At 40.4% G+C, this 27,973-nt stretch overlaps 2 protein-coding genes across 3 annotated transcripts; one reads left to right on the plus strand and one right to left on the minus strand.

The window, feature by feature from the left end:
• Positions 1–267: 267 nt before the first annotated feature.
• tmem184c (transmembrane protein 184C) lies at positions 268–14,277 on the plus strand. Of its 2 annotated transcripts, none has more exons than XM_080759387.1 (10): positions 268–869; positions 1,560–1,690; positions 1,795–1,831; positions 2,028–2,233; positions 5,433–5,507; positions 10,326–10,419; positions 11,114–11,226; positions 11,571–11,664; positions 12,243–12,414; positions 12,526–14,277. In XM_080759387.1, exons 1-10 carry the CDS (start codon positions 753–755, stop codon positions 12,819–12,821), a joined length of 1,335 nt encoding a protein of 444 aa, XP_080615513.1. In that variant the 5' UTR covers positions 268–752; the 3' UTR covers positions 12,822–14,277. The 2 variants fall into 2 exon arrangements, with proteins under 2 accessions (XP_080615513.1, XP_080615514.1); XM_080759388.1 differs by having other exon boundaries at positions 270–392.
• Positions 14,153–27,920, minus strand: prmt9 (protein arginine methyltransferase 9). The gene is made up of 13 exons (XM_080759386.1): positions 27,546–27,920; positions 27,217–27,416; positions 26,183–26,331; positions 25,060–25,296; positions 24,610–24,777; positions 24,262–24,364; positions 23,019–23,128; positions 22,634–22,826; positions 21,994–22,177; positions 18,673–19,393; positions 17,962–18,115; positions 16,278–16,400; positions 14,153–15,497 (listed from the first exon to the last, which is right to left on the minus strand). Exons 2-13 carry the CDS (start codon positions 27,412–27,414, stop codon positions 15,213–15,215), a joined length of 2,625 nt encoding a protein of 874 aa, XP_080615512.1. The 5' UTR covers positions 27,415–27,416; positions 27,546–27,920; the 3' UTR covers positions 14,153–15,212.
• Positions 27,921–27,973: the final 53 nt, after the last annotated feature.

Below are 27,973 nucleotides of genomic sequence, written 5' to 3' on the forward strand. Positions count from 1 at the left end.
ATCCGTCTACAGTGTCCAGTCATTTCCACGCACACATGGATGGACGCACATACATCGTTTCCGTATCCGCCTGACGCCGGATACTCGACTGTAAAGCCGATTGATGACAAGCTCCAATAACCCAACCTAAACCAAGCAAACTGCCCAATAAACATTGAGCACAATCCTTGATAGTGATTGGCTAATGAATTTGCAATGTCCAATCAAATCGGCCGAAGGCGGGAACAATCGCAACCTCAACAGGAAGTCCACATAATCAACAACAACAACACGAATCAACAGTTATGCTAAAACTTTCAGCTGCGGGTAGAAAACAGCGAATTACCTACATTTACCCAATTGATATTTTATTGTAGTCATATTTCATTATTTGACTACAACTGTTCTGAAAAGTAAGACTGTGGACCTTCCCCGTGTTTGAAGAAGCATGGTGGAGTCATGGGGTTTTGTTTACGCGACGAGTCAGCTGACGAGCTAATGTTAGCTTCACTATCTAGCTTGCTAAAATAGCGAGTAATACAATCTAATAATTATTCAACATCTTTCTATGAATGAAACTTAGCTTTGGGTTGTCAGCTAACGTTATAGTTAGTACTATTTTGACCTAAGGGATTTTTCTTTTACATCACAACGGTTGTTGCTGGCCGAATGTGTCAAGTGCTGGTCGGCAAGTCCACATTTTTATTGTTAGAATTTAGTGGTCACTGTCCTGTGGCCAGCTGTGAAGGCTTCGATATCCTAAATATCGTAAGATGCCGTGTACCTGTGGGAACTGGAGGAGATGGATTCGCCCGCTGGTTATTTTGTTGTATATCTTGTTATTGCTTGTCGTTCTACCGCTATGCATTTGGGAGCTACAGAAGTCAGAGGTTAGTTGTTTTGTAATCTTGGCTAAATTTAACGAATGTGGATTGGCTTGTTGTTGTTTTTTAGATGGGAAGCAAAGATCTTGATGTGATGATTATTATGAATGTAGACAACTCATGGCCAGGGTGAACGACTCCACTGCTTAGGAGGAAGAGTGGGCACCTGAGAAGTCTGTGCACCTAAACGGATACAAATGATTTGAACATGCTTAAATATTCAAGGCCTGCCACAGTGCCACCCAATATTTCAGTAGTTTCGCATGGCCAGACTGTTGACTGGAGACTGTTTTCAAATCTGAGAATGTGGAAGTTGTCTGGCTGTGCGAGACTTTAAAAGCTGTGGATAGCCAGACATTATGGCATAAACAAAAAGTTCAATACATTTAGGTCTGATAATGATGTAGGCTTACTTGTATTGTTTACATTATTTCAGACCATTTCCCAAAGCATACTTTTATTTTTACTAAAAAAGTAGTTAATTTCACAATGAGGGGCCAGCCCTAGCCCCAGACTTTTCAGGTACAGAGTACAGACACACTCTTCCTTTATCCAAAAGAGTTTACCCAGGAGTCCTTTCATTCACTCAATGCACTCTGACAATATTGTATCCACAATGAAGTGATTGTGTTGACAGAGTGCCTGAGTGTCTGTTCAGGTAAAAAACGGTTTGATGCTATTTCTTATGTCTTTCAGGTGACCACTCATAACAAAGCATGGTTCATCGCAGGGATATTTGTCTTCATGACTATTCCCATATCACTATGGGGCATCTTGCAGCATCTGGTGCATTACACTCAGCCTGAACTTCAGAAGCCAATTATCAGGTACAATGAATGGTCAAAGGTTTAGTAGTAGTAGTAATACAAGTGTGTGCCTTATGTTGTTGTTGCATGTGTGAGACTTATTGTGTATTTTGTTTTGTCTTTAGGATATTATGGATGGTACCAATCTACAGCATGGACAGTGTAAGTTGTGTGTAGTACAGGGAAACCTATTTTGCATTCCGTTCATATACACGTTTTGTTTGGAATTTTCTTTGGGAGAAAAATCCATCCAAGTTATCCTAAACGGATGAGCACTGAAGGTTGTGTGACTTCTGAATGTTTCATGGTTACTTACTGGCCTTTAATCCACAACATTGTCTCTCTCCTTATCTTATAGTGGATTGCATTGAAGTACCCCAATATAGCAATTTATGTGGACACGTGCAGAGAGTGCTATGAGGCCTATGTGATCTACAACTTCATGACCTTCCTGTTGAATTATCTGGGCCGCCAGTATCCCAACCTGGTCCTGATGCTGGAGGTCCAGGAACAGCAGAAACACCTGCCTCCTCTCTGCTGGTGTCCACCCTGGCCGATGGGAGAGTGAGTTTCCTGGAGAGATATACCTTTTATAATACTGCTATAGAGCGCTGAAGTCCTGACGTCACTCGCTCGTCCCCTCGATTCCCCTGGTTCATGGAAGTAACTTCTCTATGGAGAATAACATGGGCCCATCTTAAAATTGTTTCATATAAGCGTTGTGGACCAAAAATTATCAACCTATCTCTGCGTTATTGTCAGGGAGGTGTCTCTGTATCGTTTGTGACCGTCACTCATATATGATACAGTCTGTTTCTAGCGAAAATGTAACTAATTCAGTAGCAGTAACAAGTCAGTCAGTTGATTCTTCATATCCATATGAGTGAAGCGGAATGGATGATTTGTTTATTTTTCACAGTTATTATATGATGCGATCTAAAATCCCCCTATGGGGATTACAATGCAAATATAAAGTACATGAACCTGTGGATTTGCGCCCTCTACCGATATTGACGTCAGACTTCGGTGCTCCTATTTATTACTACTACTACTACTACTGCTGTTACTATTAGATATGGTTTAGACACATCACTAAGACAGTAGAAATGCAAAGAGAAAGCACAACAAAAAACATTACAGACCAACAGTTTCTTCAGCATGCAACTTCACAAATGTCAGAGCCGACAGAAATAAGTTAATATTTATTAACCTATTCTTCTATGCATCTACTGTGGCTGGAGTCTTGCGGTTTTTCCTCAGCTGTGCGTTTCTTAAATCGTCCTTGAACTTTCCCAAAAACAATTCATTAACACTAACGGCACCACACAAAGATTTACCTGCAAAAACCATAATTTGCTCAAAATCCTTTTATTGGCATGTTTATGCCAATGAACATCATGTATAAACAAGATAGTCAAAATGCTTAGATATGTTGTCAATATAACTGATGCACATAATGGCTACAGTTTTGCATACATCAATTTCACCAGTACAAAGTTACACATTACTGTATATGGGAGATTGATCACAGGTGATTGGAAAGGATTCATGTCGTTGCAATATAGAAAAGAATCAAGATTATTCTACAACACTGCATAGCACAAAGGGGAAAAAAGAGAAATGTAAACATAAGACTATATTCTTAGGCAGAACTGTACATACTACAGTGCTATATGGGGAAATTACAGCATATGTTTTCTATAACTCCTGGCGTGGCTACAAATTCTCATCCACATCACAACAGATAGCTTCCATAATGCAATTACAATCCCTTGATGAGATACACCTCAGCTATTTTAGAGAACTGGTCATTGGTTGATCTAACACTTCACTTTCCGTTTCTGTAGTGGAAGTCACAAAAGACTTAAATTCAGGACACATTTCCAAAAAAAAATATCAAATCAAATCGAATCAATCTTTATTTCTATAGCACATTTATATATAGCACAGCCAAGGCTGGACCATTTTGCGTGTAATTGCGGGGTATTACATTTTGATCAACATGGCATGAACAATTGATAATGTAGGAAACGTCAGACAATTAGTTTGAAAACATGTGAAATTGCTTTTATGGTTTGTACAAGACAAGTGTCTAGATGTAGTTTTGAGATGTCACTATTCAAAATATACCAAAGCGACTAAGAAAAACATTATTTCCTTTCACAAAATGTAGGATATAGCATACAGCACACCGTTTACAAACCACATTTACAAAACCAAATCCATGATCTAACAATTACAAAGATGTACAGTACCTGCGAGGTGACTCTGACACTGACGTTTTGGTTCGAAAAATCATGTTGGTACTGATTTAATGGAAAAGAACATTAGATCCGTTTATTGGAAAAGAACATTAGATCCGTTTATTTCTCCTCTGTCAAAGATACTGAAAGCCATTTTCACTCATATCTTCTTGCAGTTGACATGTATCGTGTTTGAGCGGCTATACGTTTTCTGATTATCAACATGTCTGTATCGTTTTGTTCATGAGAAGTCCACAATTCCACAAGTACATTTGACATGTTGATTAGACAAATTGTAACATTATCCACGCTTATTTAACATGCCTTGTGACTTCTCTATATAAGTACATGTTTTGTCATGGGACTGAAGAGCAGAGAATCACTCAGAAGTATAGAGGCAATAATTTGCCATGAAAACAGGAAGAACGGTCCTGAAATGCATTTGAAATGTGAATACCAGTATGTCTTATCGGCAAATTATTTTCCTTCTTTGGAAACACTCCATTGAGTCTCGCTAATAATGTCTAATAAATCTCTATTTATTATGTGCGGCCCACTGCAATACTGTATGTACTCTAAAGAGCATCAGCGAGTCTTGGAATGAGCATCATCTTAGTTAAGACATCTGCTGTATCCCTATAAGATACTATAATTTAAAATAAACCTTGTTCGTTAAACCAGCCAAACCCTACAATTGAAAGAAATATATAATAATAATTTGATAATCTTGGATATCATGTCAGAGACATTTAAGCTAAGTAATCCTAGCAAAACCATTATTGATCCCCCCCCCCCCCCAGAGGGAAATTTAGTCGGTTTTAATACAGATGCAGAGTTTTGTTTTTATACGTCAGCATGATCACATGATCCTGTAATCTCTCAGAAAAGTATGTATGCCTTGGACCGAGCACTGAAACATTAGAAGCAAGAGAGATTTCTCAAAGTAAACGCCAATGTGCAGTTCCCTCTGTTTCTTGAATATTTATTTGAAAGCTGTTGGGTTGAAGGAGGCCTTCACTGACATTCATCTACTTCAAATTAGCCCCAATTGGCCAACCTCAGAAATCAGTTAACATGCGTGTCTGTATCTGATTAGGACCAGAGGACTTCACGAGACCAACCGTGTGTTCTCATTTAAGAAAATATGCACTTGCCGCGAGCACAACAGCATTTGTTTACACGGCATTTTAGAATGCGGTGCTATTTGAATCGTTTAACATTAACCCCTGCAAGTAGTGGGCCTGCTGTAGCATAATTGCTAAATGTTTGTCATATAGATGCCAGCAGGTACCAGGCAGAAATATACAATAATTGCAAAAAAAAAAAGCTATATTCAGTAGTACAATGTCAAATCCATAGTCCTAGAAGATAAAGAAATGTTTATACTGTCACCTGTTGTGTACATATTACAAGTAAAATAATAAAGTTACTGTATGTATCCATATCCATAACCTCCAGTATTGGGTTTTCCAAACAATCTACATTATGCACTAATATATGTATTTTGCATTTTCTTGCAGGGTCCTGCTATTGAGATGTAAACTGGGAGTGTTGCAGTACACAGTTGTAAGACCAGTCACTACAGTTATTGCATTGTAAGTATGTGTATGAAATGGCCTTGATGACACGGTTGCTAGTGGATACTGATGCTTCTTGGTAGCTCATGTGACTGCATTGTATACAAAAATACATATATTAGCTACTACTTTACTGCTAGTTTACTTATTGCTACTTTAAAGGAGCATGAAATCCTAGGCTGTTTTAGTAGGTTCCCTTTCCTGTGCAGGTTAAAAATGACTGAAGGGTAAAACACGGCATACTGACCTTATACACCTTGATGGAATCAACACAGCTGCAGCTAATAAAATTGATAATATGTTGAATTTAGCTGTGTCAATGTGCAAGCATTGCCAATACCGTTGATTTCTGCCTATGCTTGTACATTCATCATCACCAGGTGTGTTTCCAACGTTTTGGTCGAAGTGAAGGATTGCGTTTGTTGGGTGTTCAGGGTCGGGTCTTTTGACATGGCCGTAGCTGTACCTGCAGATTGGGCACAGTGCTGCCTGGTGGGACGTGAGAGGCTGTTGCGTGCGTTAATGCTATATTAAAATTTGCTAATGGCTAATGGGAGGGCGGGCTGGGAGGGCGGGCGGGAGATCTCCATATATGGGCACAAAAGGACAGCAGACATGCGGTTACAATAGGTACTCTGACAAAGCCCCTGACACCATGGCTCAGACATACTGTGTCAGTCGGATTGGCGATGTGACGTAGGTTTGTGGTGCCATTTATACTGCTCTATTGTGGGTATTTGGTGTGTCAAAGTAAATTCTAACACGCCTATTATTAAATTTCAATTTTATGTACAATTACCATGGTGGTGTATTTAAAGGTATATTATTTTAAATACACCTCCCTGTCCCCAGTTAACCCCTGGGGTCAATAAAAACCATAGGTTTCATTTTTGGCTAGGTGGCCCAGCCTTCATCCAATCAGGATGAAGAGGTGCCTTCCGCCAATCATGATCGAGCGGGGGCGGGTGTGCGCTGTTGGCCTGTTGAGTGTCCCCCCACTGTAGTGTGTGCATGTGCACATCTTGTTACCGGGGCGTACCGGGTGGTTTTCCAAATCCCCCAAATCACTGAATCACTCCTTTAATGTTTATAGACAGTACACAGTAAACCTTATACCAGATGTTCCCAAACCTTTTAGCCTGTGACCCAAAAAATAAATTAGATGTTTGCCTGGGACGAAAATAGTAGATCTTCAAGCTCATATGTAGATCGACTATTTTCACTACTTTAACGTTTGTTTTCTAATTTATGGCATTTATTTTTATTTCTTAATGAAATTAATGAAAAAAATTAAAAAATTAAATTTGTTTTTAATTCAAGAAACACATTTTTGGGAATGTTTTTTGAAAATGTTTTGAAATAATGAAAACCCAAATTTAGGAAACAAAAAATAAGGTCACCCATAATGTGTCCGCAATCCAGGAATGGGTCCCAACCTTAGAGTATATATACAATAGAGAAGACACCCAGAGGAAATCTTGAAGCGCAATGGACATAGTGGCCGAAAAAGGTATTGCAGTTTGGTAAGGTTTTGCCCTCAAACACATGAACGCGCACTAGGCTCCGCCCACTCCAGCAAATTTCAGCCAGCTCTCTGAGCTCTGCCCCAGAGCGGAGCGCTGAGAGACCGACCGCATTAAAACCAGGAAATGTCACATCAGGACTTTTGCTCATTACTTATTATTCTGTGTATATAAAATATAGATAATTTGTCTAATCTCTAGTTACATCAATATTGTTCTTGTAAAATAGTTGGTTTGTGACCAACTATTAAGATTATAAAGATCGCTTATGTCATTTTGACGGCCAGGGACTTCCCATTCACTTACCATAGGCTTCTGCTGTAGAACTCCCGAGTCCGAATTCTTTTTTTTTTTTTTTAAATAGCAGCTGTACATGAAATGTTAATGTTGATTTAGCATCAACATGATTATTTACCGATATAAATACATGGTTTGATAACCTACAAGTAGGCGAAAGTCATTTTCTGCCAGGCGTATGTCTCTCCATCTACCCCGTCTTCAAGCCTCCATCCCTGGGCAGAGGTTGAATGATTGACTGGTGGTCGTGGAGCTCTGTGCAGTGCCGTCTCGTTACAGTCTAAAATCAATGGTTAAATTATTCCATAACACTGAAAATGATCAATTTTCCAATTAAAATCAAATTATGGTTAAGTGTGTAAATTACATTTATTCTGTTTGGACAAAGTGCAGTTAAGAAAAGGTGGAGATCAAGGAAGAATTTCTCTATGTCACATGTGAAGTGTAAAACTGGGAATTTCACCCAAGGAATCCATGATGAAGTGCTAAGATAACCACAATAATAACCCAGATTCGTATTGATGTGCTTACCGAGATAATCAAAATGCTTTCATTTTAAACCAACCTCTGAATTAAAACATTGGGTTCTGCAAAAGTCACAGATCAAATTGCAATGATTTTTAAAATAATCTATTATTCACACTGGATAAACAACAGTGGGACTGGAATACTGTACATCCAAGGTACTCCTTCCTGATGGGATGCTATGGCAATGCTTACTATCAGAATATTTAACGTTTTCTTTTAAACATTTTTAACTAAATATCTTCCTTGGGTCCTATTAACAGAATAAGTGAACTTGGACACTAGGGGGGGTCAGTGCCTTAGAGTATATATACTCTAAGGTCAGTGGAGAACACATTTCCCTTAGGCACCATTTACACTGACAGCCAAATCTAGCCTGAATCAGATCTATCTGTGCCACATCCAGATTGGAATCTGATTTGTTTAAATAAGTCTAAATGGACAGGTCACATGGAATCTGTTTTTTTTTCCAATCCCCATTTAACATTCAGAGGTGAATTGTTAAAACCTGGTTCAGGAACATGACACCATATGCTGGATATATTTCATTAACCACTTTGTTTTACATTAAATAGCTAAAGAAAATGGAAAGCTCACATGCTGTGAGCTTGTACTCGTTTGTTTAGATAATCGATATATTTCATTAGGCACTTGTACTATATGTTCACCAGATTAGATTATGTTATATATTTTAGAATATTTCTATTATTACCAGAATTAAAATACCTAAAAGACAAAACACATTATTTTTTTATAGTCCATGTGATTCCACAAAAATGATCATGAAGACGCATAGTTTTGACATGATGATATCCAGTTCTGATATCCAATGAGAACAGAATGAGAATGAAACAATAAATGTATGTCTTAACCGATTGAGTAAGCTGCATGTTGTGGTAAGATTGTCTCCCTGTAATTTAAATTTTAGCTTGAAGGTCACAGGTGTCCCAGCTTAAACCAGAAGATGAAGTAATCATACAATCATCATCATACAATCATACAAACATCAACACAGTATGGCTCTATTCTGGATAGAATTATCCAATTATCCATTGGATAGAATATACATTGAAGTGAGGGGCACTCTTATCATCATACATCACATTCCGTGCTCAGTCAATGAAATCATCACTATGTGGTACACACAAACACAAAGCTGGGCATAGGAGGGGCTGGCACCCCTTGAAAATACCAACAAAACACAGACACAGTATTTTGGCTTAATCTCTTGAAGCGAGTTTAAGTGTGTTTTTGACACACTCATGACGGACAATCGGACATATAGGCAATGAAACGGTCAGTAAAGTGGAATGAATCACAGCATTATATCGCCCCTTGCTGCAGAATGGGAAAGAATGCAGAATATTTTCATGGCTTATAATCTAGGACAGGTCAGACGATCAGTTGAGGCAATTTATTATTTGGTACAGAGTCACACTCAATTCAATTCAATTCAATGGGCTTTATTGGCATGAGAAAACATACGTTTACACACACTCAAAGAGTACGGCAATTTCCCCGTTTTGATGTGCCTTCTCATCAATTCATTATGCATAAACAAACATTTCACATGAACAAACAATATTGGTAAAACTAACACATTTGAGTACGTTATATACATTTTATTTTCACACATTTAGAGTCCGACCGGCTGAGAGCAGCCTGCATGACTACCAGAGGCTATACCGTGTGCGCACTAGGCTGTGCCCGGCCGGTGAGAGGGGACAAACGGACGTGAGCAGGGCTGCATCCCAGCTCTCTGCCGCAGCATGGAACTCCGAGTGCGAAATAGCGATTATGCAACAGCTTACCCTAAGACCTACACGTCAACTCAATGTCATTGTAAGGAAGCTTTTCGAGCAATAAAATAATTTTTTTTATTACACTTTCACTTTGTATGACGCAAAAGGCCACCTCAAAACCACTAGCCTTTACTGCGCTAGCCACTCAGCTCGGCTAGATGCTAGGTCACGTCAGAGCCTGAGATATAGACAACATAGCGATGCGCGTTCACCACGAGTAGCACGCACACGCACACACGCACGATGCTAGTTCATGTGTCGGTCGTCGCGCGTTCATGTGTTTGAGGGCAAAAATCCAGAATGCACAGGGCTCCTAAACCGGAAGGAGGAGTGGATTCGCCTCATGCGCTTCTGAGCAACTCAATGCAAGTGGACGGGAGGAGAACTTGGGTGCCTTCTCTATTGTATATATACTCTAAGGTCCCAACCCAGTGTTTGGGAACCAGTATATTATACTATAGTAGCCTGCCAGGTTTTTACCCTTCTGTTTTTTAAACTGTACATGAAAACTAACACAAACTTTGGCCTAGTGCTCCTTTTAATGTCGTTCATTAAATGCATTTCACCAAACTACAGTACATACAGTCTGTCTACAAACAATACATCCCTAAGAAGTGGCATCATTCAACTGGGTACATTACCTCCTCTTGTTCCAATCTTTGACCTCCCGGGTTCTCTCCACCATGCAGGATATGTCAGCTATGTGGCGTATATGATGAAGGCAACTTCAGCTCAAAAAACGCTTGGACCTACCTGGTTATCTTCAACAATATGTCCCAGCTGGTAATTAAGACACTGGATTACAGCATAATCTTAATGTATTTTCTGCTTCTAGTAAGACCCCATACAGTACCATTGTGCTAGCAGCATGCTAATCTAATATGCAATTACATGCTTCTGGGTACATTTATTGAGGTGATTTTACTGAAGCTCCAGCCCGGTATTACATTGTGTATGTTAAGCCTTTTTCTATTTTGTTAAAGGTCCACTTCACCCATTTTAATTCTTCATAATACTGTAATTGGTCCTCACAAATCTTTGTTATAAGATGGCACCATTTCTGTCTGCGCCCTTTGTCTCAGCGGTCAGACACCTGCCTACCAGGCAGTGACATCGTTTTATTATTAATGTAATGGCTTCTATTTAATTGAATTTAAATTTTCCAGGAAGAGAAATACGGTAGTTTGTATTGGCTTTGAATTCCCATCGATGATGTCATTGGTATCCAGGTTTCGGAGCTGTCCATTGCTATTTTATGATGAGGATCAATTTATAATCAACATGATATAAGGTTGAAAATGGGTGAAGTCTTCTTTAATAGACAGGCTAGAAGTACCGGTATGCACACTTTATTACCATCACCGCTTTTTTATTAGAAGCATATCTAAAAAGTTATTAATGCAACAATCTCATGTATATTTCCTTTGTTCTCCATTGTTCTCTCACTCTTTGGAACTACATCGTCTGCCAATCCCAGTTTGCCATGTATTGTCTAGTCTTGTTTTACAAGGCTCTGAGAGAGGAGCTCAGCCCCATCAGACCAGTGGGCAAGTTCCTATGTGTCAAAATGGTGGTGTTTGTGTCCTTCTGGTAAGTGTCTGTTCAAACTTAAATGGCCACTTAGACTCTGTATTTATTAGTATCTGTATTTCTACCTCTTGTTATGGTTTTTTTTCCTATGTTTTATTATATCGATACTTTTTCTTCCTGATTCATAAAATAGAACACAGTTGTGTTTTCATCACCCATAGATATCTATGGTAGCAGTTTGGCCTGTACACGCCAGTCGCCATATTCTCCACACTTTGCATGTGTAGTTAGGCAAATATGCTGTTAATTGATTTGCACTGACGTTAACTAATCAGTTCCTGCTTTGGCTGCAGAGATCAGAATTGATTGTTACAATTTTGTGAACTTGAATTCTCATGTCTCAGGCAAGCTGTGTTCATTGCCTTCCTGGTGAAGGTGGGTGTGATCTCAGAGACATGGGACTGGAAAAGCATTGAGGCTGTGGCTACTGGCCTACAGGTACACCTGAAATGTGTCTGAACTGAGTGACACAGTATACAACAGGGTTATAATTGTTAATCAAACAGTTCCAATATCTGTTGCTGTCAGGAGAAACCACCTAACCTTTTTTTAATAATTGTTTTTCATAAATCAGTGCTATTTAACACCCTTTGTCTGTGTGTTGGTTAAAAAAATATTGAACCAATGAAAAGTATTAAAAAGCATTAAAAAGCACTACAAAAACCTAACTCCACTTGAGCTGGATGGTTTATCATTTCCTGAAAAATTTACATTTTGGAGTTAGGTGGTTTCTAACAGCAGAGATATAATGTCCTTTGTAAACTAGTTTCCTGTGACAATATATTCTATAATGCACTATATATGTATGTATGTATATACTATGTGTGTTTTTGTTGTCTACATTTGTGTTGCTTTGTTAGGGTAAATGTTTTTACAAGCTAAAATGCTTTTTTCCTCTTTCTGCGCAAACTAGTAATTTGTGTCATCTTATCTCTTATAACTATATAGGTACCGGTAGTCAATTTGAGTCGGTTCCAACCAAAGCAATCATGACAGACTTCTCTTGTTCCATCCAGGATTTTATCATCTGTGTGGAGATGTTCCTAGCAGCCATTGCCCATCACTTCAGCTTCACCTACAAGCCTTACATTCAGGAGGCTGAGGAGGGCTCCTGCTTCGACTCCTTCATGGCCATGTGGGACGTCTCTGATGTCAGAGCAGACATCTCTGAACAAGTTCGCAATGTTGGTGAGTAGTGGCTAGCTAATGCTACCATGAATGTATTTACAATATTTTTTACAAAATTGTCTTTTCCAATATGTCCATAAGTAAATTCCAAGTGTTTTTTTTCCTAAACAGGGAGAACAGTTATGGGTCGTCCAAAGACGACCTATTTTGGCGAGGCTGAGGATGACGGTGAACGATCTGGTCTGCTCTCCGCGGGCTCCCAAGATGCTGTTGCCACCGAGACCACATCTAACCCGACATCCCCCAAGGGTCGGTACCAGGGCCTGGGCAGAACCCTCACACCACACTCCCGCTCGGCCCCTGCTGGGCTTAGCTGCCCTTGGGAGGAGGAAGGACATGAGGCCCGACCTGAAGAGGTTGAAGACACCAAAGAGCCAGCCGAGGCAGATCTTATCATTATTACCTAGAAGGCTCTACTGAACACAGTTGGGCAGGAAACTGTCATTTCCTTTCAATCTAATCCGAAATGACCAAAACAAAACCAACGAGTGATGTGTTAAAAATGCAAAGAAATAAAAGCACATTAGCAGAGTGGTAAAAGACATTCCCTAAAAATGCAATTACATATGGACCTCTGTCAATGACAGCTCTAAGAATGTTTAGTAGGGGCACTAAAGAAAGTTACGGGACAGCACTCAGAGTTTTCTCCTTGATGACTTGTTACTTTTGTCTGTAAACTATTTCATTCAGGAGGGACTTGTATTGAGTTGAGCAGGTACAAACATTTTCTCAACTTTCTTGCACAAGGTTCTGACAGGGAAACACTGGCTCTTTGGAGAGATCCCAATTACGGGGTGACACTTAGATTATGTTCAGTTATTTCTAAACAAGCCCTTTGCTATTCAGTTATATAATATACTGTTAATAGCTACTAAAGCAAACCCATGGAGGCAATTAATGGGCATGAAGTAGAAAAAGAAAAACTGAATCTGTTTCAAGTTTCAACTGGCATGAGGGTGAGTAAATAATCATTTGTAGGCGAATAATATTAAAGATCATGCTCACGTGTCCAAACACCTACAGCCTTGGCAAAAGCTGGTATAGATTTTCTAACCCGGTCTTGCTACTACTGTGATACAGTATTATGCATTTGCTGCATTATTAGTCCGATGGTGCATTGGTCTGACTCGCCGCATTACTAACCCCGTCCCAAACTGCACGAAAAGCGTAATGGTATGTGGGAATTATGGGCAGTCCCCATTACGTGAGGGCTGGAACTGGGCTATAAATGTGGTCAAAGCACTGAACCATTGTGTACTATGTAGCACAAAGACTGTATTGGCTTATGCTTGTAATGGTATGGTAATAATGCCTTGTCCTATGTGCCGTGGAACTAGTCCATCCACTATCAACTACAGTGTACAGTTAATAATCCCAGGATGCGTTTCATTTGACTAATAGCTGACAAAGTAATAAGGCATGCAAGGATAGAAATGCTTCTATCCATGTCATTTGTTATGCTGTCTATGTTTTGAAATCAGTTTGTCATTGTGATATTTGTGCACAAATATTGATCGCCTTTAATGTACAGTGTATCAGTCTTGTCAATTATCCATGTTGAGAGCTAAGTATATTGTTGTCAATTATGTTGAATCCTTATCAGCAGTGGTGCACTGTGCAGCTGCGTGTTGCATTGCCTTACCTGACACGTAACTGTCAAAGCATCTAAATATTTCAGGATAACCGGTTATTCAGTAAATGTTCATTTAAATCGGAGTGTAAAAATGGACCCATACACTCGAGTTAACTGCTTTACTGTGTGTGCACTTTGATATTCCATGTTTTGTTTTTGCTCAGACACTTGTGATGTTCAAATAAACATCCACTTTATCTTTCATCAGATTAAATTGTTCCACAATCACATTGAAAGTGTTTCTATCGTCCATAAAAAACGACATCCATAACAGCTATTACTGTATGTATCCATAACAAAGTTACATTTCAACACAGAAATGACCAACTTATAAATGACAGATCATCATTCAAACATACTTTACAAATAAAATGGTAAAAGCATGAAAAATACAACAGAATGTTAGTATGTTACACATATTTTGGGCTTGAATCTACAGCTAGGGATGAATTTTATACTATGAGGGTAATCACCATTGTAAGTGTCCCAACTGTTGTTACTGGAATATGACCCTCTTCTCTAGACTATGTAAATGTTAACGGCAGTCTACACATTGAAAATCATACAGTAATGTACCACCCAAATTGGGTAGGTGTGTCACTCTTAGCATTTTACAAATCTTTGTAAATAAAAATGCCTAACATAATAAAAAATAAATGTCTTAATGTCATGTGTTGTACGTATTAACGTAGGTCAATTTAAATTCAATATTTAGATTTTTTTATTTCCAAATTGCATTTATAGGACTTTAATTCATCAACTGGTGTAGGGAGGGGGTCTGACAATTTGACTGTTTCTCCTGAAACGTGTGATACAGTATATGAAATATAGCCTGGCTAATAAGCCAGACTCAAATCACACTGTCTTTTTGCCAACGGCTGATTCGGTCTGGCTTATTAGCCAGGCTATATGAAATAGACTATAGCAGCACAACAGCAGGTCACAAATTAAGGAATGGTGATTATCACAGCATATATAGTCTATAGAGACTTCCCATGTGACAAATAATTTGTTTCATCAATAATAATTGATGAGTATGGGATAGGATATACAATTACTTAAAATGAAAACAACTATACACCAAACATATCCTGAAAATAAGCTTTCACAGAGCCGACTCCTTTAGTCCCAGCTGTAAAAAAGTGGAGCCGATTTGGACAAAACCTTAAATCTTACGAGTAGATAAAGCACTGAGATCTTCCACAGACTCAGACATGGCCTCAGGTTCATTCTCTATGCGGGCCGATATAGAGATGCTGCTCTTGTGGAGCTGCACATGCAGACACACCCAGTCCCCACCCTTGACTTCCAGAGGCTGGTCATGCAACACAACGGCCGCCTGCTTCCAATGAGAGTCCTGGCTCAGGCTGCTGATGCTGATCTCAGGGTCCAGTTGAACCTGGTACCAGAAGGGGACTGCAGTCACCCTGCCTGAGGAGGTGGCCTGGACCTGGAGAACAAAACATGGTGAACTCTAGAAGGCAATTTTATTTCATTTGCACAAAGGCTATTCAAGGTGCTTTAAATAAAAGGCCTACATTTTCAGGCCTGTTGAGAACTCTAGTTTTCGCCGGCTGCCGAACGTGGCTGCACTAATGACTTTGTGGCCGGCCCTTCTAGAGTTTGATTGGACAGTTATCAATCAAAAGTGAGACATCGAAGAGGAAGCATGGATGGGGAAGGATCAACATATGGAATGTCAGAACAGGTTCTGACATATATCCATATATGGAGAATTGGAGAGCTAAGGGTTTGAGGTCAGATGTAGAGTTGCTGGCCAATATTGATGACCTCAGGGATCTCCAAATATGGGATTAATTGCGACAGCAGGTCAAATTTACTATGACATCAGGGATCTCCATCCCTGATGTCGTCACGTGATGTCACGAGACCATCCAAGATAATAAGTGACTGACTGACGGGAAATGCGACCTGTGGTCGCATTATATAAAATTACAGTGTTACTGTGTGGGGGAAATAGCAGACACCTCTCTCTATCTCTCTCTCTCTCTCTCTCGCTCTCTCTCATTGTAATTAGCAGGCAACAGTGCAACGCTATCTCTCTCTCTGTTTCTAACTTTCTAGCACAACAGTACCACTTTTGCCCCTACTGGTACTCTAAACATAGGGACTTTGCTGTTCCTTGGAAAACCTTCAAAAGACAGATAGAATAATCAATAAGAAAATAATCGATAGTTGCAGCCCTACATGTGATGAATGCATGTCATACCTTGACGTCTCTGGTGGTGTAGTTGGCAGTGGTCTCCATAAGGTCCAGTACAAAAAGTTCCACAGACTCACTGAGATGCCTGCACTCCAATGTAGAAAAGTCCAGAAACACATGGACTGGTACCTAAAGTGGAAGGAAGTAATTACAAAACAAGTAATACTAAATAGCTTTCAGCTGGTGGCAAGCACTTATACAGAGTCAGAATAACACCAGCATAGCAGTATCTGTTGAGGATGTCAGCACCGGTGTGGCAAATAGATATTGGCTACATGTCAGTGAACATTAAAAATGTTATCGTCCCCATAACCCTCCTCATTTATAATCACAAAGCAACATTAGTCACCCAAAAAGTGCACCCGTCTCCCCACTCCCACTGACCAATATGAGTCCACATCACTGCCCACCTCTATGGTGGTCAGCATGTATCTTCTCAGCACAAACTGATGGAACGCTTTGCTCTCTAATCACATCAAATCTAACCTAATACTGTATCAAACTCGTGAGTAACTGAAGCAATGGGGGGGACAAGTGCTGGAATCAGCAGCTGCTGTGTACAGCACGTTGGGCCACAGACTCATGCTGAGGGGAGTAAATCAAGCTGGCAGCCACAAAGAGCACGGTCTCTGTCGCTAAAGCTGGAGAACAAAAGAATGTGTCCTCCTCCCTGTCACAGTTACGACGAGGAGGATCTGGGAGATGTGGGCTGTTTGAAGTTGTTTGATGTAATGTGTGCTGATGGATTCAGGTAGGAACGTCCTGGGCCATGCTGTGTGTTCTCCAGTGTGACAGTCGTGCCAGATAGTGTCCTCCATCGAGGGGTGAGGGCTCGGAGATGACATCTGTCTTAAAACAAACTACTGTCCCGTGAGGAGGAGGAGGGCGCAGTGAAATGAGAGCACGAGGAGGGAAAAAAAAGGAGGACAGGAATTCCAGAGCAAATAAAGAAAAAGAGTTCAGAAGGGTTTCTTGTGCTGCAGACGGAAAGCCACATGAAAGATATTATGTGACCTCTCTGCAGAGCAACATAGTTTGTCTAAAAGCACTAAAAACACTATTCTAAGATTATAAGTACATTGCCTAGTGCTATGGCTCTGATCCTGGTTCTCGTCACTGCTCGCTGCTTGTTCGTTGGTAGTTAAGGACTTGCAAATGAGAATGTCAGTTAGGTAGGATTTAGGGGTGCAATACTTAATTGAACTAATCAAATATAAAACAAATTATAAAACAAATAACCAAAAATCAAATCAAATAATTGATCGGGGTAATATTCATTTATATCAAAAGAAAAAGAAAGTAAGTCGATAGAATAGAGGAGGGTATGCGCATGCATAAAGTGAGGAGCAAATCAAGTTGCAAAGTGAGTGCCCATGGCAAAGGGAGTTTAACGTTGTTTAATGCAATGAGATAGGACTTTTCTGTTCGGATGTATTGGCTGTCAAGGCCAGAAAGTAGTTTTTTGCTGCTCAGTAGGCGTTCCCGCATAACTTCTGGGTATGATGATTATAATCACAATTATCTATAGTATCTATGTGTGTGTGTGTGTTTTGTATGTATATGTATGTATTTAACCCATTTTAGGCGGGAACCCGTTTTGGGGTTAGCATTACGTTATGCTTGTCATTTTCAAACAGACATTTTTTTAATCTGATCTCAGGTCAGAATGGGATAATCAAGGAGTACTCACAGTGAACTGGTTGATGAAGGGAGCGATGTTGAAGCCTAACGTTGGCTCCTGACCCTGGACAGCACTCTCCAGCAGCAGAGTGTCTGATTCCACCAACATACCGTGCACCACAATGGATTGTGGGAAAATACGTCCTCCTTCCTCCAACAGACACCTGTTATACACATCACAGACAATAAAGAAAAATACATTTTCTTTTTTTTCCCCAAGAGACTATGCGACACAAGAAACATTTAATACTATTTCTTGAATTGAAATAAAATGTATTTCGCATTTCAGTGATAGAACCCCATCTCCCCAGTAGTCTGGTGCGACCAGCCTTTCTTGTCCTGAATTTAGTCACACCGGCGGTAGCACTTACTCCCAGGCAGGCTGTGTAATACAAACCAATCAAATGGCTATGTTTTAGCCTGGCATTTCAAGACTGATGACGTGGATGCACTCACATGTTCATCATGTGAGTGAATCCACATCATCACTCTGGCAATGCCAGGTAAGCTTAGCTTGTTTAGGTTTAGAAGGCGTTTTAAGGTCAGAGAAAATCATAAAATCATGGCAAATTTACTGAAAGCTGATTGGAACTAGTGAGGAAGTACCATTCGTGACCAACAGCAAGAGTACGATGGAAAACTTGTATAGCATTGCTTTAATGCTGTTCGGATTAAAGTTGGAACCATTCTTTAACGATTAGGCCACCTTGTAACGATTTACCTGGCCAGTGAAGCCTTCTCCATCAGCTTCTGCCTGATAAGGCCACATGTCTCCACACAGTCCAAGATGATGGCACTCCAAAGTTTCTCTCCAGAGGGCCTCTGGAGCACGGCCTGCTCGTCCTGCACGTAATTGAGCCAGAACTCCAGGCGTTGTTCTGGGACGTGATTTGACTGAGCCAGCCTCCTCAAAACCTCCTGCTGCTGGGTCTTCTCCACCGAGCTGTAAGCCTTCACCGGGCCCTGGCTGGCAGCGATTAGTGAGAGCAGGGAAAACCCCTCAGACACGTCCAGCACATACAGCAGCTCACTGGAGTCAGTGGCAGAGGTAAGGTTAGCAGAGGTTCCATCCGTTCCGTCAGACCCCAACCTTTGCTCCTGGCCGTGTCGAGCACCCTTCAGGCTGCCGATCAGTTTGGCTAGCGCAACGCGGAAGCTCTCGTGGTAGCGTTGGTTGTTCAGCAGGGCAATTTCAGAACATTCCAGCATGCAGGCCAAGTCTTTAGGTAGGTTCTGCTCGGTTTGGAGGCATGCTAGTGCACTGCACAGCTCCGCCTCTGGGTTAGCGTGTGGAACAGGGTTTGTACCGAGGTCAGACCCCAAACGTGAGTCGAGACGGAGCTCTCGGCCGTCTCTCAACACGGCAACGCTGCAGAGTCTGAGATAGGCATCTCGACAGGAGATCTCCACAATCAGTTGGTCCCCTGGTATCAGGGTGACACCTGGGGAGACACAACAGGAGGATGTCTTTATCTGCCTCTCCTGTAAATTATTAAATGGATTAACACCCATATATTCTATGTGTAAAAAAGTTTAAGTGAAACGGAGTCGGTGTAAAGGTTTAGTTTTTGTTGAAGAGGTGACCAGTAAAACACAGTGACCACCGCGGCGTGACGTCATGTTGTAGTTTTCGGTGGTCACCTCTTCACCGAAAACTTCTTCATGAATAGGCCTTTGGACTTAAGGCTCATTCATATTTCATAGTCTGGATTTTCCTCCTCAATTCTCTTCACAGTCAGATGCTTATAATGCTCATGTAGAAGCAGTAGTGTATTCTACAATTGCACCTGTTATGTCACTCTGGATAAGTGAAATCAGTTCAAAGTCTAAAAGGTCAAACGTAATATCCAATGCCAATTGTTTTCATGAAGATGTATTTCCTACCTTCATGTATGAAAACATGAATGAATGCCAAGTGATATCAATTTAATTTGTATTGCGTGTTCCATGAGCAAACACACCGCGTTTAGCCGTTTACACAAACTAATGTATGAATGCAGTGCTGAACCTTTAAGGAAAACAAAATAACTATTGAAGTAATATTTTCATGTTATTGACTTGGTGAAGAACACTGGTGAGTGAGTGTGTGAGTGTGTGTGTGTGTGTGTGTGTGTGTGAGAGAGAGACGGGGGGATGCACATACAGGAATCCTACTGGAATAACATCTGTTCATGTCTTCATGTCAGCACATGGCTCGTCAGGGTGGGCGTTTGGGGAAAATGCATATTTATCACCTATAAGAATTTCATGAACACTAAAGAGTGTCACAGGCGATCGCAGTGCACATGACGTGGTGGGCCGGGAAACGGATGTCGGTTATCACCAGGAAAAAGGGTGGCGGGCGGCAAATCCCATGACGCTGTCCTGGCCAATTAGTGGCTCTGTGAGAGACTGGAGCGCTGTGTCATCACGTCACTGCAGCAGGGCTGTCACTGTCAACGAGGACAGCACAGAGACCTCCGACTGAAGCTAAGCTGATTGAATACATGATGCCCCCTAGGGATTGCTGGAACCTTTGATAATCAATCTATTAATAAAAATACATTTAAAAATGTATTATTTATTAAATATACATAAACATCAGTAGATATGTCACGGTACGATTGGAAAACCCCTCGCGGCGTGGAGAGAGCTAAAGAGTCACCTTCAGTCTACTCAGCATCGTCCGATTTATGTAAACAAACACTCTTTCAATCAGACAGTTTTTTTTATCGTACTAGTGGTTCCCAAACCTGCCTTTAGCTTGTAACCCAAAAGAGAAATATGTTGTCTCCCCAGGACCCAGACTAGTGAAGATAGCAGATCTACAAGCGCACAACGCATCGCATCACTTTGCTCCGTGATGAGAGCTTGTAGAGCGCTATTTTCATTAGTTCTCAATTATATATTTTTTGATTTATGGAATTTCTTACATTTGTTTTAAAATGTATACAATTTTACATTTTTGTTATGTACAAAAATCTGTTTAAATATATATTTTTTTAATAAATATATATATGGTCACAGACCATAAAAATTATTATCAACGGGATCCCTATAAACCCTGACACAATGGGACATTTCAGAGAAAAGGAGAGTGTGAGAGTAGTGCATATTTTAGAGAAATTAAATCACATACAGTACACGTATGTTTCACTTACACCACATAAAGGAATACGCACAAGTTTCCACAACATACACTGCCCTCATCTGATGTAAACTGGAAATGCATGGTACAAACCAGCAGAGAAAGAGTAAACATGAAATTGATCAGCATTTGACTGTGATTAATAGGAAATAGACAAAGAACAAAGAAGGGCAATTACAGAAGAAACCAACAACGGCCAACATGGATCACTATCGAAATGTTATTTTCAATTGTGCAAATAAATCACTAAATATGGATCAAAGAGAACATATTGAGGCTAGTAACCACTTCATAACTCCATTATATGTACTATACAATGTGCTTTGTTTCACAAATGCTCTTGCCAAGAAAGCTGTGCTGAAAAAGGAAGACATGAACAAAATGGTATTCCTGTAAGATTGTTTTCTTATGTTTTTCTCTCTCCTCTCTAAAAACTGGCTCCCCTGAAACTACTCAGCTAATGTAATTTTCCTGTCTTTGGCTAAATGAGAAGGCTGGAGGTCAATCACGCGCATGCATAATTTTTGATACCACATCCAGCGTTACTCTGGCTTCGGAGGTTCACATCCTGGTCCAGGTGTTTGTATTGGATGTTCTTTCTCATTGCTCCAGTTGCATTCTCATATACCAGTTTCATGACACAATCTACAACTACATACAGTATATACACTACCGCATCTTTCAAATCAAAGTACTTCCAAAAGTTGCTCTTTTTTCAAACTGACATTGTGTGTATTCGGTCACTGCAGGAAGTGGAGCCACAATGCTAGGCTGCTTGACTATACTTAAATGGCACGTAGATGTGCTTTGTTAAAAGCAAACATGTTTAAGGCATGACAGTAATGTGGGTGTAAAATCGAGATGTGTAAAACAAAATGTCTCAATAAAAGAACAAAGCACAGTGCTCTCTCTTACTGTTGGGGATCTGGACAGGGTAGATGGCTTGCTCCCAGCAGGTATCCTCCTGGGGTCCTGTGGACAGGCTGTTCTCCTTGTCCAGGTGGAGCTGGAACCACACCGCCAAAGCATCTAGTTCTCCCTCCTGGGTTACAGGTAGATGGACTCTCTGAACCACCCTAGAGCTTAGACCCTCCAGTTCCTGGTTGGTGGACATTAGTGTGTTAGTATAACAGCAAAATGACAAAGTGATATAAATTGAGGGACACAAGTCCATTGCAGTGAGATAAAGGAGAAGACCAACACCTCAAAATATTTGGAGATTTGCGTTTTTGTGGATCTCTGTCCTTGTACTAGTGACGGTGTATCAGATTTGTATATATTGGAAAGCATGTTAATTCCCTTTACGATATCTAATTTGTAACACTCATGCATTTTGGGATGAAATATGCCAAAACTGCCATAATCTGTGCTCCCACAAACAAGGAATGAACAAGACATAATGAAAATCTAATGTTTTTTCCTTGAAACAGTCAGGAGCCTCAGTAACGGGTGGAAGAACCATACGCAGACGCAACAGCCTCACACCACCTCCTTGCAATACTTTATCATAAAATGAAATAAACCTTTAAAAACAGATAAATGTGTTTCTGATGACCTGCACGTTGTTGAAATCTATGTCAAGTGCAGTAAAGGGCTGGGTGAGAGGCCTGTAGCCTCCTGGCAGTCTGCTCAGCCTCTCTGTGGTGTATGGCTCCATAGACTCATCTGGCTCTGTGTTGCAGCTCACTGGACTGTGTAGCTCCCCTGCTGCAGCCATGGATAGACCTCCCACCTCCGAAACACGGAATCTGGATAGGCATTTAAATTTTAAAGGACGAACAACCTTGTTAAAGTGACATATGTCAATTCAACCATATCTCGATATCATACTTAAAATGTAGCAAAGCAAAATGTAACTACTGTGGGAAGATGCATACAGACATTTAATAATATTATAAAGGTTGCTGGTGGTAAACTTCATTCCTTCATTTGGGGCCTACCTGTGATGACGGCGGATCTCAAGGCACTCAACAGCCATGCCGAACACGGTGGCTCCAGCTGGGATGACCCGACCTGTCTGAGAAGGATCCCTGAGCTCTCCCTGAGCGTTCTTTCAGAGGGAGCATGGATAATGGATATTTAGACATTTAGACTAGATTTTGTGAGAGCATTTTACTAATTTTAGGAAGGTTTATTCAGTGAAGGGGATGGAGTTGGATTGGACAAAAACATTGTAAGAATTACACACTTAGTTAGGGAAACTTATCTAAATTTGTGACCAATATGGAAAATAAATGCTTACTAATAGCTTTCTTCATTAATGTGTTCATAAAGGTGTTGTGTACTATCACCTCTCAATTTGTTCCAACCCAACTCCTGGGAGTTGGGGTAAACATTTAAATTGGCCAATATGAACTTGGGGATGTCTAATTATATAGGTTTTCAGGGGTCCTGAAAACATTCCAACTATTTGTTTTTTATTAAAAAATTACTCTTGGCCATAACATCGGCCACACATACTTTTCAGTGGACCTACCCATCAAATTGTGGTGTCCAAAATTGTCACTTATTTATTTATACTTTGTTGAGTGGTATGTTTTGATTCTTTGGATCTTAGAAAGTCAAATAATACCAAATTAAAGAAAAAGTTAATAATATGAATAATAAAGGTAAGCTCAATTCTGAGTTATGCACACCAAACTTGCACATATAATCTATGGGAGATACTGATGCATGATCTTTATTCATGCGCAGTAGCACAGAATCTGTAGTCTCTATTGACTCGTAAAACTGGAGGGAAAAATAACAGTAGTTGCTCTAGGGCCCATGTTAGACCAACCATTCAATAACAAACTGGAGAAATGTTTAGGCTTGAGCAAATGTCTGAACTCAAGTGACTGCATTAGTGACATTAATGAGATGAATTACCACAGTTAAACCACTAGATGGCGATACCTACAGTACATGTAGTGCCTGAATATTGGAAATAAATTAAGATGACTCTTCCATGGTATATTCATTGATTTATTGATTGATTTAATTATAGCACATAGACAAAAGCTTGGGCTAAATTAAAGACAGCTGTGTAAAATAAGATAACTTTGGTTCTAGAGTTATCAATGTTAAATGACCAGAGAATGAGAGAACTGAAATTCAAATGTATCATCTTCAGGTTAAATATGTTTCTATTAATTTACATTGTGTGAACAACAATTCAGGTCAATAATAATCTTGTGAGGTTACCTGTGGAGGAAGGAGAAGGTGGTTCCAGGCGTGGATAAGACTCTCTATAATCCCTTCTCCAAACAATCCTGCATCTACAGTCTCCGTCACCACCAATGACACCCTGCGGAGGAGAAACACCAGTAGAACACCTGAGTCTACTGCTTCAATCATAGGTAAAGTACAAAAGGAAATCCTCAGTGTTCATTTTACTTTGGTTGTATAAATGAAAACCAAAGCAACCCATAGCTTTAAGTTAAAATTAACATTTTACTGTGTATGAAGGAAACAATCATTATCAAGGTTTATACACACATGCCTACAGTAAGTTGTATATGTGACTCGTACATAGCTGGATGTAAGTATGACCTTTTTGGGATGTCCTTAGGCACTTCCATCTCCAGAGATTTCATGTGGAGGATCTGGATGCTACCACTCATTCCATTAGCGGTCAACACCTCACAGGCTAGTTCGTACATGGTCTTAGACAGCTCACAGGCATACACCTCTGCAGCACCTGCCTTTTTAGCACACATGCTAAATTCAGGACAAATGGATAATAATAATGAGAATAACAATTGCAGTTAACAGTTAACGCACGAACATTCTGAAAAATGCAGTATAATGTCGAGTTTAAAACTAGCATATTTCCTAATTACTACAAAAATATATATTTACATCTCTGCCTTACTCTAATGAGTTAAGGCCATTTGGTAAATTGGCCAGTTCAGAAGTCTGAGGATTAGTTGACTATCAAATATCTTGACGATAAAATACACAATAAAAGAGTAAAACCAAATTAAAATGAACATATCTCACCCAAGGATGCCAGTGCCAGTACCTATATCTAGTACAGTGCTGCAGCCTCCCTGCACAGCCTTCTGGATGGCTTGCTGGTACTTCTGGTTCCTCCTACGGTCGTTGAGCATAAGGAAATGCCAGCGTTCCACCAGCCAGTTGGCCACACGGTAGAAGTTCTCCCTGGCTTCTGGATAGTCTGGTTTCAGCTTCAGAGCTTTATGGAAATGACCTGCTGCCTCATCTCTGAATCCCATCCTGGATGATATATAAAAAAGAAGTAGTATTTTTATACATAGTACTGTAAGGCCAAGGACCCTATTAGCTGAGAGAGAGATGAAGCTACATATTGTATACAATTGTGTTGCAGATAAAACTTTTAATAGATAGTTGGATTCATGCTAACATGTATTTTCAGATAGTTAACCTTTTAAACCCTCAGTCAACTTGACTGTTGACTCTGTGCTTGGTCTGCTCTTTCCCCCCTCACTACAGCAACTCTCCTAAGAATGGGCTAATGTTCCCCATCAAACAAAGATTTGACGGACTCCCTGTACTAACTCTGAAGACCCCTGTTGTAAGATATTACACAAGTCCAGGAGATAGGCATCTACCTTGCCGGTATGCAACAGTGGAACAGCCTACTTTTGCCCGTTAGGTCTGCACCTTCTTTGGACATTTTTGAATCCAGACTTAAAACACATCTGTCCATGGCCTTTTAAAAATTCTTCATCCCTCTATGGAGAAATGGCTGGGCATATTGTATAAACTCCCATTAACCGCAATTTGCAACTCTAGATTTTTGAGTGGTGCAACCACTCCCTTAGCTATGTGTGTGTATGTGTGTGTGTGTGTGTGTGTGTGTGTGTGTGTGTGTGTGTGTGGGTGGCTAGTTTTTACAACAGCTATTGTATCTCGTCTTGATAATTATTGTATGCTGTGTAACATAAAGTCTTGCCTGGTGTGTTTTGTATTTGTATTCTAGCAACAGCAGCACTGGTTGTTTTTGAACATGCTTTATAAATTAAATTAAATTGACTTGACTTAACTTCTCAAAACAAAACACAATATATATAAACACAAATATTCTTTCCCGGTAGTATCGTGGTAATTTTAATTTATCCTAAGACAACAAGAACCATACCTGAACAAGTGTTCTCCCATGCTGTTAAGGATGACCTCATCAGCAGGGAAGAGTTCCAGAGCTTGTTCATAACAGTCAAAGAGGTCCTGAATGCGCCCCACAGAGTCAAGTTCATCAGCCCATTTGAAGAGTGTGAACCTAAAGGATTCCTGCAAGGCCAAAGTAAGTAACATTGTTTTGCCAGAGTGATAAGTGATAAAAGCATAGCACTTGATAGCCCCGCAAGCAGAACCCGAATGTAGTAAAGTTTCTGATACTTTGTTTACTTTACCCATTGGGTCCTGCTCCACGCTGGGCTGTCGCCAGTTACGCACAAACAAATACAATGTAAACACGCCATGAGACGGACTTCTGCGCGCTTTTACCATGTTTATTCATGTATTGACTTACGAATGTGCGAACTATAAGTACCTTACATACCATACCGACACATCTCCTGTGTCGCGGAAGCCGTTAAGTATTTTTAATCCATGATTGATTAAAAATGTCGCTTCTTCCTACCTTGTTTATTGACACCTCATTGTACCGCCTATCTGGCTAGCTAGTGGTGCTACAGCTATGACGGAGCAGATCAGAGGCAGGGACATAGCCCGCAAAGCCAACCGCACATCGAGAGGCGGTACAATAAACGGTAAATAAACAAGAAGAAATCAAAGCGACATTTTTAATCAAACATGGATTAAAAATACTTAACGGCTTCCGCGACACAGGAGATTTTATCAGAGGTATGTAAGGTACTTATAGTTCGCACATCCGTAAACAAACACAATAAAAAGCGTCGTAATACCGCGCCGATCGACTAAACGATGAGTTTGTGTATATCCGCGTTCCAACAATCGCATTGAAAAATCTTAGCATGACCAGGGACCCTACCTATAAAGCGCCCATCAAATTTAATAAAAGCTTTATGTAGGGTTCCGAGAGGGGCTAAGCACTTGAGTGAGTGAAGAAAACAGGGAGATTTACTATGATACTGCAGTGCTTGGAATTGTACAAGGCAGACTGGTCATAATAAACAATCAAGTTTTTGTTACCCTCGCAAAGTCCTTCAACACAGGGGCAAGGTTGAGGACCAGTAGGTAGTGGACAAAGGCAGTTCCATAATCCTGGTTAAACAGACACTGCTGGGCACTTTCCAGGGATCTAGAAACCAATTCATTCCTGGCTGGGTCTTCCCTGGGCTGCCGCCGGCTTCTGCGACCCCGTCTGTGCCTTGAACTGGCATTGGGCATCCCTGACGAGTGACACAGATCAGAGAGCGTCACCCTGTGCCTTGTTAACTATAATACATCTAACCGAGAGTGAAACGACGCTACGCTACAAATAGAAATGGCAGGGTGTCCAGAGCAGTGTGTTAACTTACTGTGTTTGTGTTTAGATCATGGGTTATTTGAGTATAAAATAACAGATGGGATGTCCCAGGCTGTGATACACGGGAGGGTTTCTGGAGCGCAAAGAGTTCTCAATAAAAAAAGAAACACACCAACTTTTCTATCATGCATCAACATTAGCTTCCTTGGCTACTGCAGTGCTACCACTTTGCTAACGAGCGAGGCTGCGAGGTGGTCCCTTCGCGGACACAAATGCACACATACTGTCAAATAATAGCACGTTCACACATCCACGATCAAATTTACAATGTATAAGTACGTCACGTTGTCTACAAGGAATGCTTTTCACGTGAAAGCAGCATCCATCCGTGGTCAACCAAAAGCATCCATCATTGGTCAACAACATGAAAATGAAGTCCGCCTACTAAAACAACTCGGTAAAAAACAAAGTCTCGTTTAA

This window comes from Protomyctophum bolini (assembly GCF_963924005.1).
Source record: "Protomyctophum bolini genome assembly, chromosome: 3".
Classification (NCBI taxonomy): domain Eukaryota; kingdom Metazoa; phylum Chordata; class Actinopteri; order Myctophiformes; family Myctophidae; genus Protomyctophum; species Protomyctophum bolini.